The sequence below is a fragment of the Chinchilla lanigera genome, unplaced genomic scaffold (genome assembly GCF_000276665.1).
Source record: "Chinchilla lanigera isolate Chin_1 unplaced genomic scaffold, ChiLan1.0 scaffold00082, whole genome shotgun sequence".
Lineage (NCBI taxonomy): Eukaryota > Metazoa > Chordata > Mammalia > Rodentia > Chinchillidae > Chinchilla > Chinchilla lanigera.
The window spans coordinates 8,703,716-8,716,778 of record NW_004955483.1 but is presented as its reverse complement, the minus strand read 5'-3'; the positions used below and the strand labels follow the sequence as shown (position 1 = coordinate 8,716,778).

Genomic DNA, 13,063 nt, shown 5'->3' with positions numbered 1-13,063 from the left:
AGCCGCGGGCCGAGCCGCAGCCGGAGCCGGAGCCGGAGCCCGAGCCGCGGGGCGGGCGCGAAGATGCACACGACGCAGAAGGACACGACGTACACCAAGATCTTCGTGGGGGGGCTGCCCTACCACACCACCGACGCCAGCCTGCGCAAGTACTTCGAGGTCTTCGGCGAGATCGAGGAGGCGGTGGTCATCACCGACCGGCAGACGGGCAAGTCCCGGGGCTATGGATTTGTAAGTTGCACGGCTTGGGGCGGTGGGGGGGCCGTGGCGACAAAGAGCCGGGCGGGGAGGCGCCGAGTGGCGCTCGGCCAGGGGTCGCAGCTGTGGCCAGGGGCTCGGCTCGGCGGGACCCGGAGCGGCGCTGCCCCTTCGCCCCGCGCTGAGCTGAAACTTCGCGCGCGGAGGCGCGCGGGGAGGGAGGGCCGGGTTCCGCGGGGACTCCGCGCGGGGCTGGGTCGGGGCCCGGGCGGGGCAGGGGTGGAAGGAGAGGACCGTGAGCATCGCCGGATTTGGGGTGCGGCGGGCCGCGAGGGAGGGGCCGTAGCCCCGCGATTGCAATCCTGGGTTGAGGCCGGTTGTTAGGCGCGCCGTTGCTTTGTAAAAACGCTTGTGTCTTCTGGCGTTTCGCCTGGGATAGGGAGGGGACACACGGTGAGGTGTGGGGTTCGTTCCCTCAAGTCACACCCCCGCCTTTTTAATTGCAAAGGGGGGTTCTTAAAAAAAAAAAATAATCCTTTGCTGAACCGAGACAGCACTGTTAGCTCCCTGGAGATTTAAACGCGCAAATTCAGCTGCCGAAGAGCAGGGTGCCCCCAGAGTAGGACAATAGCTATTGTCGTTGGGTAGTGTTTACGGTGGTTGGGACCGTAGGGCAGATGTGAGGCTGAACTTTGTTTAAAACAAACAGTCGGCCGCTTAGGGACCTGCGGGGTAGGGGTGGGGGTGCAGGTGGAGGCCGGAGGATCTACAGGAGTTCTAAGAACCCAGGCTTCCAAAATTTCTGCTAGGCCCTACCAGCACACAGGAGTTAGGGTTCGGGTGGAGGGTTTCTCCATTTCTTCTTTTCTTTTTTAACGGGGGCGAGGGGTTGAGGAGTAAGATCCAGAAAAAGAATGAAAGAAGGAAAAAAGAGAAAGAAAGAAACAAAAAGTTTGATCTGTTTCTCTAGCATGACTTCTGCAGGGCCATTTGAGTTTCTTTCCGGGGTTAATTTAGAGCTTTGTGTGTTTGTCTATGTGTGTGTGTGTGTGTTGCTAAGGTCACCATGGCTGATCGGGCTGCGGCTGAAAGGGCCTGCAAGGATCCCAACCCCATCATTGACGGCAGAAAGGCCAATGTGAATCTGGCATACTTAGGAGCAAAGCCAAGGATCATGCAACCAGGTGAGAAATGTCTGTCTCCCTCTTCCCCTCCCCAAATCCCACCACTTAGAAGTAGAGACTTTCACTGATCCAGAAGATGCTGGCTTCCTGAGAATCTATAGATGTGTTTGGCAAACTTTCGTGGCTGATTATCCTGCTGAGGCATTAAAGATGAAAGATAAAATACTCCTTTCAGGACTTGAAATGTATCTGTGTTCAAAAAAAGATCTTAGGGTCTGGATAATTTGGCAAGATACAAGAGCTTGTTTCCTGTATGGTATGCATTTGTAGTCTGCTCTCAACTTTCCAATTTTTAGCTAGCCACTTGTAGTTAAAAATGTGAATTGTGGGGATTATATGGGCCCAATTTGTCATCTGCAACTAGTGCACCTCCGTGCTTAGTGCAGTCTCTGCTTTTGTCACCAGTTGCGCGGTGTTCAGAGAAGGCAATCTGACTTAAACACTGACCCCAGGGAGGCATAGGGTGGGGGTGGTATCCGGGTGGTAAAGCTTTCCCATAGGCTGGCAGAATACTAGCCAAGAAAATGGAGTGACATCACCTACTTGTGGTCCAGAGGTTTAAAATTTATGCTAACTTAGAGATGAGAAATAGCCTACTTGAAGTCATGAACTATTAGATGCCAAAGGTGGGCAGCAGCATTTTTCCTGTGAAGACATGACCTGTCGGATTATTTGTCACACTGAGTTTTGCATTAGCGCAAATAATCGAGAGTTGACTATAGAGTGAATTATTTCCTTGGGCAAGCAAGAGGAACTTGTTTTCATTAATTTTAATACTGTAAACCATAAAACCCATCATTTTCCAAAGCAGTGTCCAAAGCATGTCAAAATTCTCCAAATTACAGACTTTCTAGTGGATCCCGGTTGAGAACTGTAGGAGTATTTGTGACATATAACTTCATTGTCAAGTCTTGTTGTCTTTGGTTTCACTTCATGAGCATTTTTCTCTGCTCTAATTTTTCTATGGTCTTATTCTGTATCTGTCAACTGAACTTTGGGTGTTTTTTCTTTTTAAGTTTCCATTTGTAGTCTGTTAAAAACTTTATTCCATATCAATGATAGCATTGACAAAAATAACTTTTAAAATATATACACATATATATTCTCTAAAGTATCACAAGAGGATGCTTCCCTTTTTAAATCAAAAGTTAGGATCACATTTTACATGTAAGTGTAGTAAGTAATTAACTATACACAAACGGAGAATGTGTTATGTTTTATTGCTAGGTTTTGCCTTTGGTGTTCAGCAACTTCATCCAGCCCTTATACAGAGACCCTTCGGGTAAGTCAATTCATCAGGCCCTCTGAAGTGTCAATATGGCTATCATTTGTTCATCTGCCTCTTTGTCATATACAGACAAGATCAACATGTCACAAAATGTTCCTGGTGATACATATTTATATATGTTTGTGTATTTTTAATTCAAAGACTATAAATATTTTTAGATGAGTCAAGTTATCTGACCCAAGTATGCAGCCTCCAAACCAGACAAATGTTGAGCTTATGATTAACAAAACAAAACAAAAATACCAGGTATGACTTGTGTACCAGACTACTGTGTCCCGTCGTCATTACTGCTGTTCAACTTGACTCAATTGTATTTATCTCTTTCTAACCTGACAGGGCTCGTATACAGTTAAGCTAACTGATGAGAAGGATACCATGATAAGAGGTGGAATAGTTCTGTTTGGAATTAAACTCTGTAACCAGTAGACTCAGACACACAAGCTCAGATGGTGATTAACGATGCATGGATGTTGGTGTTGTTGTTTTATTTTTCACAATAGTCAATAGCCCTCCGTGTGCTTTATTTTATTTATTACAGTCATGAAGTGGTGTTGATAGCTAAACTGTGTGCTTTTTACTTAATTGAAAAGAGCTGTAGTGAAAGTTTTCTTTTCCTCGGGGAAGGGGCTCTTTGCGTTTTGGTTTTGGTGGTGGTGTTGAGGAGTGTGGACTTTTCACTTTGCCATGGGAAGCAAAGGGCCTTTTTTTCTCCCCCTGCTTTTTAAGCTATAGCCTGTGACTTCCATTTAACCATATCTTTGTAGTGAGTGCTAAATTGTGTGATTTCTCTCTGTAAGAATACGGATTCATTGCTTGCATGTCCTAAGTTTCTGTTTTATGGGAAGTTGTCTGGGAATGGGATTCTTTCTTTTATAATGTATATCCACTTTTAGGTCTTCTAATTTAAAGGTTCAACAGCTGTCATCAGACTTCATTAACACTAGCCAGTTTTGTTTTCCTTTTTTTTTTCTTTTTTTTAATTTGAGTAGCATAGCACTGTCTTCTCCCTTACAGACCTGACAGGTGCTCATACTTGTGTTAGCACTAGACCCTGTCATTACCAGCTTTCCTGTTATGAGGTCTCAATTCCTTTCCATTTAGACATATTATGGGTAGGATGTCACCACCTGCAATTTTCCTGGGTGCTAAAGTCTGTCTGGGCTGTATTTTACCTGATCAATGTTGCTGTAATCCTAATACCAGAAATTTAAGCTTCCTTTAGTTGTTCAAAGTATTTTATTCTCAGTACTCATTTCTGCTCTAGCTCAAGATCTAAACATTTGCATATGTAACCTACAAGGCTGGAATCTGTCTACATAGATTCTATCATGTGTGTCTCCAAGAACAGACCAAAAAACAAAAATAACAATTTGACTTAAAATAGTCAAATTATATTTTCCATGAACACTTTCTTATTTCTTTACCTTTGCCATACAGTACCTTACTCTTACTGCCAGATCTGACTTGTTTTAGCTGAAGAATCTTTTCTCCAATATGATCAGAAAAGACCCATATGCATAGTTATATAAGTCCCCATCTAAGCCAACTTAGATACTGCCATCAAAGGATGGGTGGAGGGGTCTGGCTATGTACTCCATTGGTCTAGACAGGTATTTGTATATGCTCATTTTTTTTTTTTTTTACTGTGCAAAATTAAGAAATTATGCATTTGTTTGGGGAGCAAAAAATACAAACCCATCAAGGATCACTAACTGCTGACTGAGTTGGTATGGTTTTAGCTACAAATGGATTTCAGCAAATGGACTAGCAAGAAAATAGATGAATTGGAAGAACTGGACAAGGCTGTAGCAGAGTGAGGTAGACTTGAGCTTGACTGAGGCCAGTAGTTATGTCTTGGGCAGGTTAAAAGAAGATTGAATGTGTCTGAAGAGTATCGTGTAGACAGTATGGACAAAGGCATGAAGGAGAAAAAACTTCATACATGGAGAAACCAGACTAAATGGAAGGTCTTGACAGCTGGGTATAAACATTTGGCCTAGATGTGGTTGTCTTTAAAGATCCGTGAAAAAGAAAGCACCATGAGGAGAGTGAGAACCACCAGAGTAAAGTGTGTCATATGGAAATTTTAAATCAGACATGTTTTGATAGTTAGCTTTTGTTTTTCATCTCTTCTAATATTAACTGTCTTTATAAAGGATGGTGATTAGTACCGTGTTCATAAATTGTTAGGAATAGATAGCATTCCAGGTGGACCATGTAAGCTTTCTCTTTCTTTTTTAAGGGATTCTCAACCCTGCTGTAGTTCTGAGTCTGTACCCAACAAATCACACCTGGTGATCCTAAATTCTATTTGAATGCCAATATTCTTATTTTAGGCCTGGAAAGAAGCTTGAGAATTTTAAATTTATTTGATGTTTGAAATTCTAGTGATGAAACTATTATTTTAATACTGTCCTTAAATGCCCCCCTGCCAGGGTGTCCTGGGTCTCCAAAGACAAAACATTAGCCCAGAATAATTTCTGATTTAACACAGTGGGCAGACGGAGAGAAGCTTGTAAATTTTCTGAATAATGCCGTATAAGTAGCTTATGCTTGAAGGCAGCATTTTCTTACTGCAGCCTTGGACAAGAGAGACTACAGATCCATGAAGACAAGTTGTTGAACCTGTTTAGATCAGGTTGAACATAGACTTAAGCATTTACTTAGTATACATTTCCATGCTAGGTTTTGTGCTAGGTGTGATACCCCTATGCTAGATATTTATTACGTCCACTATGGGCAGGAGGGACTGTAACTAACATTTACCCAACATCTGCTACATGATACTGAATTTACATAAATTTACATGATACTGGATTTACATAAATTATATAATTTAATTCTCACAATGAGAATTTGAAAAATGAACTGTTATTGTTCTTTCCATGGGCAGAACAAGCAAAGGAGCAAACAAAAAATCTGAGATGCAGGAAGCTTAATTAACTTCCTCCAACCACAGGACTAGTAAGTGTTCCAGTCTGATTCTGGGTTCAGAAACATGGTCTGCCTGACCTCAAAAGCTGTGAGGGAGAGTTACAGCTCAGTAGTTTCAGAACTCTTCATGAAATAGAAATTGTCCTAGAATTCATAGGGAAGAGAGGACAAGGAGCTCTTTTATTGAACATTCAGTATGCTTATCATTGTAGGCTTTCCCCATAGACCATTTTATTTAATATGCAGCAAATGGGATTGATAATTTCAGTCCATTTCACATATGATAAATGTGAAACTAAAAGGTGAAACAAATTGGTGAAGGCTGTACACATAGTGATCGCTAGAGCTGAGGGAAAGGGCTGGGATTTCATCAGGCCCAGGTGGAGTAAGGATTGGCAAACCAGGTGAGGGACCGATTGTCATAACCAAGGCAAGGACCTGGGATTCTGCGGCACACCCGGGAAACTCTGAGGAGTCCAGTTGAACTGGATTCAAGGAAAGGTGAAAAGAAACGTTAGAGGTAGTTTAGATTCAGATGCATAAAGGCCTGACATACCAAGGTTTAAGAAATGTGCGCATCATTTGGTTCCATGTTATGGGTCAAGAATGCCTTTGAACAAATGAATGAGATGATACTTTGTCAGCAGTTTTGTTCAATAGATTGGAAGAGGAAGTCAGCATGTTACTTCAAAGTCACAGAGATGTCAGAAGGGCCTGAAGAGATGGGAAGAGAAAGAATATGTGGTAACTTTTCTTTGAAAATGACCCAAAATAGCGGCTTTGCTCTTGCGCTTTTGCAAGTGCTAGGCATATGTGCTCAGTGGTTAATTGCAGGAAAGGATATTGGTAGAAATGTAAAAAGCAAGAGATTCCAAATTGTGTCTCAGTGGGTTGTGTAGGCAGGCAAAAGAACTCCTCATGCAGGGATTGGTTCCAAGTGTGCCCTCCCCTTTAGTCCCTCCCCTTTAGTCCAATTGGCCTTCTTTCCTGACCCAAGATACACTGGGCTTTCCGTGGCCTCCTGTGTTCTCCTTTTCCCTAAGCCTTCAGGGCCCTGACTTTTCATTTGCCTACCAGACATCTTCCTTTTCCTTGCTAAAGTTCATGTAGGCGTCTGATGCGCCCCCAAAATTATACTTTCATTGGTTGTCTCTATCAACTCTAATTATTTCTTAATGGAAAGTTAAGTGCTGAGATAAGAGTCCTCTAAGCAACCCTTCCTATATGTTAATGCATTTTTTTCACATGCATACCCCCCAGAGAGAGAGAGAGACAGAGAGGGAATTTTGTCTTGGCTGTTTGTAGAATGTGTAACTTCTTTTTGTCTAACTCCCTTAATCAAAAACACGAGCCTAACAACCACTGTGTTGTCCTTGAAACTTTAGGACTCCCAAGGGTTAATGTTTCGGTATCAGTAAGGCTCATGCTGGCTGGCCTTTGCAGCTGATAGATGCTTTACTTTGGCCTTATAAAGACATTTTACCCGCTGGAAACCCTTGTCGCATGACAGGATCAAAAATAGCCCGGCTGCAGCCACTGCTGTCTATCACCACATGTAAACTGGCAGGGGAGGAGGCTCTCTTAGCCGTGTCTGCACATTGTGGATGTGGCGGCACCAGGGACAGTGAAAATAAAGCCACACCTGTCGCTGAGAATGAGCCAGTCACCTGATCTGCAGCAAGGTTCTGAGTGTGGACATGACCACGCATCTGGTTTCTGATAAGAAGTTAAGAACATCTCTTAAGTGTCCTCAGAAACACTTGATGACGTCGTTTCTCCTGGCACTGGGAAAGATCTACAATTCTAGTAACACTGAGTGTATTTTTATCACTGGGGTCAAAGTTCACTCCCCTCTGATAAATTTATCTTTTCCATAGATGCCCATTAATAAATGCTTTCAGTACAATTCTGGAAAGAAAAAGCAAAATCTATGCTTCTGAAAAATGTAAATATGAGATCTTGTTTTGAGTTCTTTAGAATTTGAAGATTGTTACTTGCACTTCTGCTTCTTATAAGTCGGGATAGTTGATATCTGATAGCATTCTAGTGTCATATTTTTAGAAAGAGAGTGGGCTTTGATGGAGACTATTTTAAAGAAAGATGAAAATAAATATTTAAGTTAGTGTTTTATAAATGGACAGTAATGAATTGCAGCAGTGAGAATTAAGATGCATGGGGTTCTTTTTACATCTATCTTACAACTTATTTTTTAACCAAATTAACTTTTAAGTAAGGTCATTGGTGTCTGTCTTGTATGTGATCTGTGAATGTATAATTTTAAAAGGTACCTGGTTTTGTTTCTCTCTCTTGAACTTTGCAGGATAATGCATAATCATACAGTTGATGCTTACAAAGTATTAACTAGTAGGGCAGATTTAAAACAGATATGGTAATACATCTATTTCTGTTGATCTGGAGAATAAGAGTTAGTCAATGTGCAGAATAAATGTTTATTTATAATGTATGCCTGTTAAGTTTCTGTGAACTTTGGAAGTATTTAGTTGTCTTCCCTGTTCTTGCCTTTTCCCTGGCCCACACCGTGTCCCCAACACTCCTTCTGTCTGTCTTGCATAGAGATAAACAAGATGGCTGACGCTCAGGTGCCTGGTAGTCAAACAGGTTTGGTTGACCATTGTGTCCTTATGGATGTTACGGAAAAATAAGAGAGAAAGAGAGAAAGAAAGTGTGCTGCACAACTCTGGGAATCACTGCCATGAATATTAATAGCATTTTTGTAGCTTCCCACAACAGCCTAGCCTCTTGTGACAGAGTGAGCTGCACAACAGTTCGTTTGAGAAGTGTGATTCTGCTGTGTTTACCACACTTGTGAACTTTTAAACTCCTTTTTTTATTTTGTCGCCTGCTTCTTTTTTTTTAATTATCATTTTTAATAAGGGTGACTGAGGTTGCAGAGAGATTAATGTGTGCTGAGTCTGCATAGCAATTTCCAGTAGGGTTGCCATGATAACAGCCATCTAAACTTTGTGGAAATTGTAGTTCTGACAAGCTGGCCGTCACCCCCTCAGAAGTGGGTGATCACGTATGGTATTACTTCCGAGTCTTATAGTCACAGCTATGAATTTTTCCATTTGCTATTTTTCGTATATGAACTCCATATAAAATTTTCTAAAGACTTATTTCATTAAAACTTTCCTATGTGTGCACACCCCTCACCAACCTTGATTTATCTTCCAAACTTTTCACCGGTAATATTCAATGGGCTTAAATAATCCTACGTGAAAATTCTAGCAAGAAGCGTGTCATCCTGTTTTCACGGTTGAACTCTTTTCGGGGTGCTCCGTGACTTTGGCCAGAGTGTTTCCATGGACCACTAGAAAGATATTGTGGCAACCCTATGTTCATAATAACCACTAAATTTGAGTTTGTCTCATCTCTGAACAATAAGTGCTACGGATAGGAAGTGATGGCTGCCTGACTTTGTCTTCCATTTCTCCACAGGATACCTGCCCACTATGTCTACCCGCAGGCTTTTGTGCAGCCTGGAGTGGTCATTCCACATGTCCAGCCCACAGCAGCTGCGGCCTCCACCACGCCATACATAGATTACACTGGAGCTGCATACGCACAATACTCAGCAGCTGCTGCCGCCGCAGCCGCCGCTGCTGCCTATGACCAGTACCCCTATGCGGCCTCTCCGGCTGCTGCAGGATATGTCACCGCTGGAGGCTATGGCTATGCCGTCCAGCAGCCCATCACTGCCGCTGCACCTGGGTCTGCAGCTGCAGCCGCGGCAGCAGCTGCCGCCGCCGCAGCATTTGGCCAGTATCAGCCCCAGCAGCTGCAAACAGACCGAATGCAATAGACCAGCCATCCAATCAAAGTTGAATTGTTTTCTCGTTCCCTCCCAATTTTCCAATTTCTAGTCGCTAAGGAGAGAGTTAACATTGACTTAACAGCTTTAAAAAAAAAAAAAAAAAAAAAAGAGCGATGCTATTGTGAAGCAGAATTCTTATTTTTTTTATACTCTAAGTAGTGTCCTAGATGAAAAAGAGATGAGAATGAGGGGCCTGGGCGCAGTTTTGGAAATTGATCCCAAAGAGCCTGAGTAAACGGAAAGGCTGCTCCGCAATGAATGACAGCCGGAGCACCAATGGAACTTCACTTTTGTAATGGGATTTTTATTTTTGCTCTTTTCATAGTATCAGGGAAGCAAACTGCCTTTTACAAGTTAGAAAATGCTATTTGAATCTAGTTGAACCAGGGAATACAGAGAGAGCAATATGTAGCTTGAATTACGTTTAAAAGCAGATATTTTTTTTTCTTACAAACAAAACGGCGAACGCACTGATTGTCATTTTTAAGCAGTCACTACGGCCTATAGAACTTTGTCGAGGAAGAAGGTAGTGTCCATACTATCTCAAACCCGGGCATCGAACAATCAATCTGGGAGCGTGGCAGTGGGTACAATGGTGGACAGGCACCAAAGCTATTTTCTCATCTGTCCTGTGGATGAGTGAGACTGTGGAGCAAGTGATGTGGAATTAATGGGTGCAACAGCTGTACAGACAATCAATAACACACACAGTTCTGGAAAGAACACATCACTTGTGCTTGTTTGATGAGCTTGTCACATTCTAATCCCTCTCCCCATCCTGTTTCAATTTTGGGAAACTTGTATCTGCTGGTGTCAGCAATTCTGATCTCTAAACAGGATCAGGCATTTACTACAACAGCCTTCTCTTTCTATTTATTGTGTCGACTTGGGACTTGGAAATAAAGGCAGGTGAAGTTTGCAGATGCTAAACCCTTAAGAACTGTCTTAAGGATGTTTATTTTCCCCCCACCCCTTTTTAAATGATTTTACACTTTTTAGTATCTATTTCAGAGTCCTATTTAAAACTATTTATTAGTGAATACAGTACCTGAGACAACAAGGTTATTGAGATTACAATTCTTCAATGGTTAATGATAATGTGGTTTATACCGTGCCTTAATAGTAATGCTATTTAAGATATTTATTTTTAAGTTTTACTATGCTGCACTCTAAAGAAAGGAACTTTAGATGTGACGCTGTAAAATTATGTATTCATCTCATGGCATAAATTATTTAGTAGGTCTAGATGTAGCATATTAAATATTAACCTATTCAACTAAAGATGTTGACTTGGATTTATTTAAATTCATCTGTGCACTGTATAAGAGAATACTTTTACATTAACACATTTTAGTTTATTTTAGTCTTTGAGTTTTTTTTTTTAAACAAGCTACATTGCTAGTTTCATGCTTCCTTCTCTGATTTTTGCTTGTGTAGATCTCATTTATTGGTATTTCATCGCTGTAACACTATTCTTATGTAGTTTGTGTAGTTCTTAAATGCTGCTTTACATTTTTCTTCTGAAGCTGCAATACTTGCAATTTTTATTCTTAAACTAAATTGAATACTATTTTACACTGTATTGGATTTTTATACTTGAACAATTTCATACAAGGGAAGACAGGTTAGCATTTTTATGGACTTTCTCCATCGTCACTGGATTTACTCTACGTATTCCCATGCTAGACAGTGTTACGTAACGTAGACATGACTCTCCTGTGCAAATTATTTATTCATTGTGTATATTGCTTTATAACATTTCAGATCTTCTAATCTATTCACTTGTATTAAATATAATTTTTAAAAATGTCTGTTGCATTGTTTCTAATTCTGTAGTAAAAGTGAGTGATTTCTCCTTTTGACTAGTATCAACAGCCAGGACTCTCATGAAACTCCTGTGTGATCGGTTTTTGTCTCTTTAAAGTAAACTTTACTAAACATCCACTACGTACCAAGCAGATTAGACAGGACATCCCTCAAGGTAAACCTTAAAGAGCTATTCAGATCAGTGAACTTTGGTTAGGCTAAGATGGCATGAAAAGAATGGGTTATAGTCACAATCTAGATCGGCACAGTGGCGCTGGCGTCCGGTAAACTGAGGTGTGGAGCTAGATTCTACAACTTTCCAGCAATGTGAGTGGAGCAAATTGCTTTTTGTAACCCGCTTTTGGTAACATTTTTTATGTCTATCATGTGAATAATTGTATGGGGATAATTCTAAAACTATTAGCATGGTTGTGAGGTGCTGTTCCCTTTCCAGATACCTCTTCCAGACTCTTGTCCTGAACAAAGAATTGGACAAAAAACAAAGTAGGGATGCTTTACATTTGTTAAATGTAGGAGAAGAAATATGTTCTGCAGTGTGAGTGCAGGCCAGTGAAGGGTAGGCAAAGAAGGCCCCTGAGAAGGAAACAGGTAGTCATGAGACCATCAACCACCATCTTTATATACCTGATGTCAGATCTAGACTGTCCTATCAAAAACGTGCCAGAAGAATTGAAGATACCATCTTCTGATTGGTACAGGTGCAGGGTTTGGAAGCTCTTTTGTGCCTGTGTCCTGGGTCTCTGTAGTTGACAGGTCATTCTCACTTGCCCAGCCATTTTGCCACACCCTAATCATATGGTCATTTAAATATTGAAGTATACCAACTACCTGCTGCAAGCCAAATGTGCATTGGTGGTTGAACTAATGCCCACAGTGATAACTAACTGAAGAGGAACACATCTACTTGGATTTTTTTTTTTCTGTCCACAGTGATGTGATATTATCTAATAAGGTCTATGTTAGAACATCAAGTGAGTGTCACATCGAGCATATAAAAACATACATGTTATGCTAATTATTGGGTAACTGTTTGTTGATCCCTTGGTTCCAGTATTTCCCAAACTCATAATAAGTCTTTCCTGGAACTTCCCCATTAACTTTCCATAATTACAAGAAAAAAAACTATACTGACAGATTCCGTGTCACACTTTGTATTTTATAATTGCCATTTCATTTAGAACTGGAACAGGTTCAGTTTTAGTTGCCTTTAATTCTCAAAGGACAAATAGATACCAATGTATCCCGAAGGAGAGGTATTATTGCACCCGAAGGTATTACCTAGGGTAAGTAAAATAGTTTTGAAGCTACTTAATTCAGCCAGTGAACAAATGACTATTTCAAAAGACATGTTTTAATTTCCCAGTTTATGAAAGGTCACTTTCTGTCCTCAAAAAGGCATCTGTTGCTGAACTTGAGGCAGCATTTATCATTCAAAAATATGTCATGCAGTTCTGGGAAAAGCTTGTCAGGAAAGCCAAAATTCTACCTTCTGCTGGCTGGACCTTTCTTGAGGGTATTCCCTGGTGTATAGTAACAGCGGCACTATCAGCTCTAGAGACACAGGACTGTTACTTTGTAACAATAAGGCATACATTTCTAAACAAATAGCTTTAATATCAAGAAGAGAGAAACCATGACATGAAGTCTTCATTGGTTGAGCAAGCAACTGAGTGAGAGTAACATGTTTGAGATCTCAAGTGCTGGGTGAGTCCTGGTTTCATACCTACAAATCAGCAATCTTAAATCTCTCAAGTGGTAGCATATGAGTTGATAATACCCAGCATAGTTGTCTAGCTA

At 41.1% G+C, this 13,063-nt stretch overlaps 1 protein-coding gene across 2 annotated transcripts; it reads left to right on the top strand.

The window, feature by feature from the left end:
• Positions 1–6: 6 nt before the first annotated feature.
• Rbm24 (RNA binding motif protein 24) lies at positions 7–11,246 on the top strand. Of its 2 annotated transcripts, none has more exons than XM_005403407.1 (4): positions 7–231; positions 1,259–1,382; positions 2,610–2,664; positions 9,064–11,246. In XM_005403407.1, the coding sequence occupies exons 1-4, from the start codon at positions 64–66 to the stop codon at positions 9,425–9,427; spliced, it is 711 nt and encodes a 236-aa protein (XP_005403464.1). In that variant the 5' UTR covers positions 7–63; the 3' UTR covers positions 9,428–11,246. The 2 variants fall into 2 exon arrangements, with proteins under 2 accessions (XP_005403464.1, XP_005403465.1); XM_005403408.2 differs by lacking the exon at positions 7–231 and adding an exon at positions 256–817.
• Positions 11,247–13,063: the final 1,817 nt, after the last annotated feature.

What these genes read in the sequence shown, in the direction of transcription:
- Rbm24 (XM_005403407.1), top strand. Translation starts at nt 64, where the DNA reads ATGCACACGACGCAGAAGGACACGACGTACACCAAGATCTTCGTGGGG. An exon ending in AGTCCCGGGGCTATGGATTT is followed by an intron (nt 232 to 1,258) that starts GTAAGTTGCACG and finishes TGTGTTGCTAAG; the next exon opens with GTCACCATGGCTGATCGGGC. An exon ending in GCCAAGGATCATGCAACCAG is followed by an intron (nt 1,383 to 2,609) that starts GTGAGAAATGTC and finishes TTTTATTGCTAG; the next exon opens with GTTTTGCCTTTGGTGTTCAG.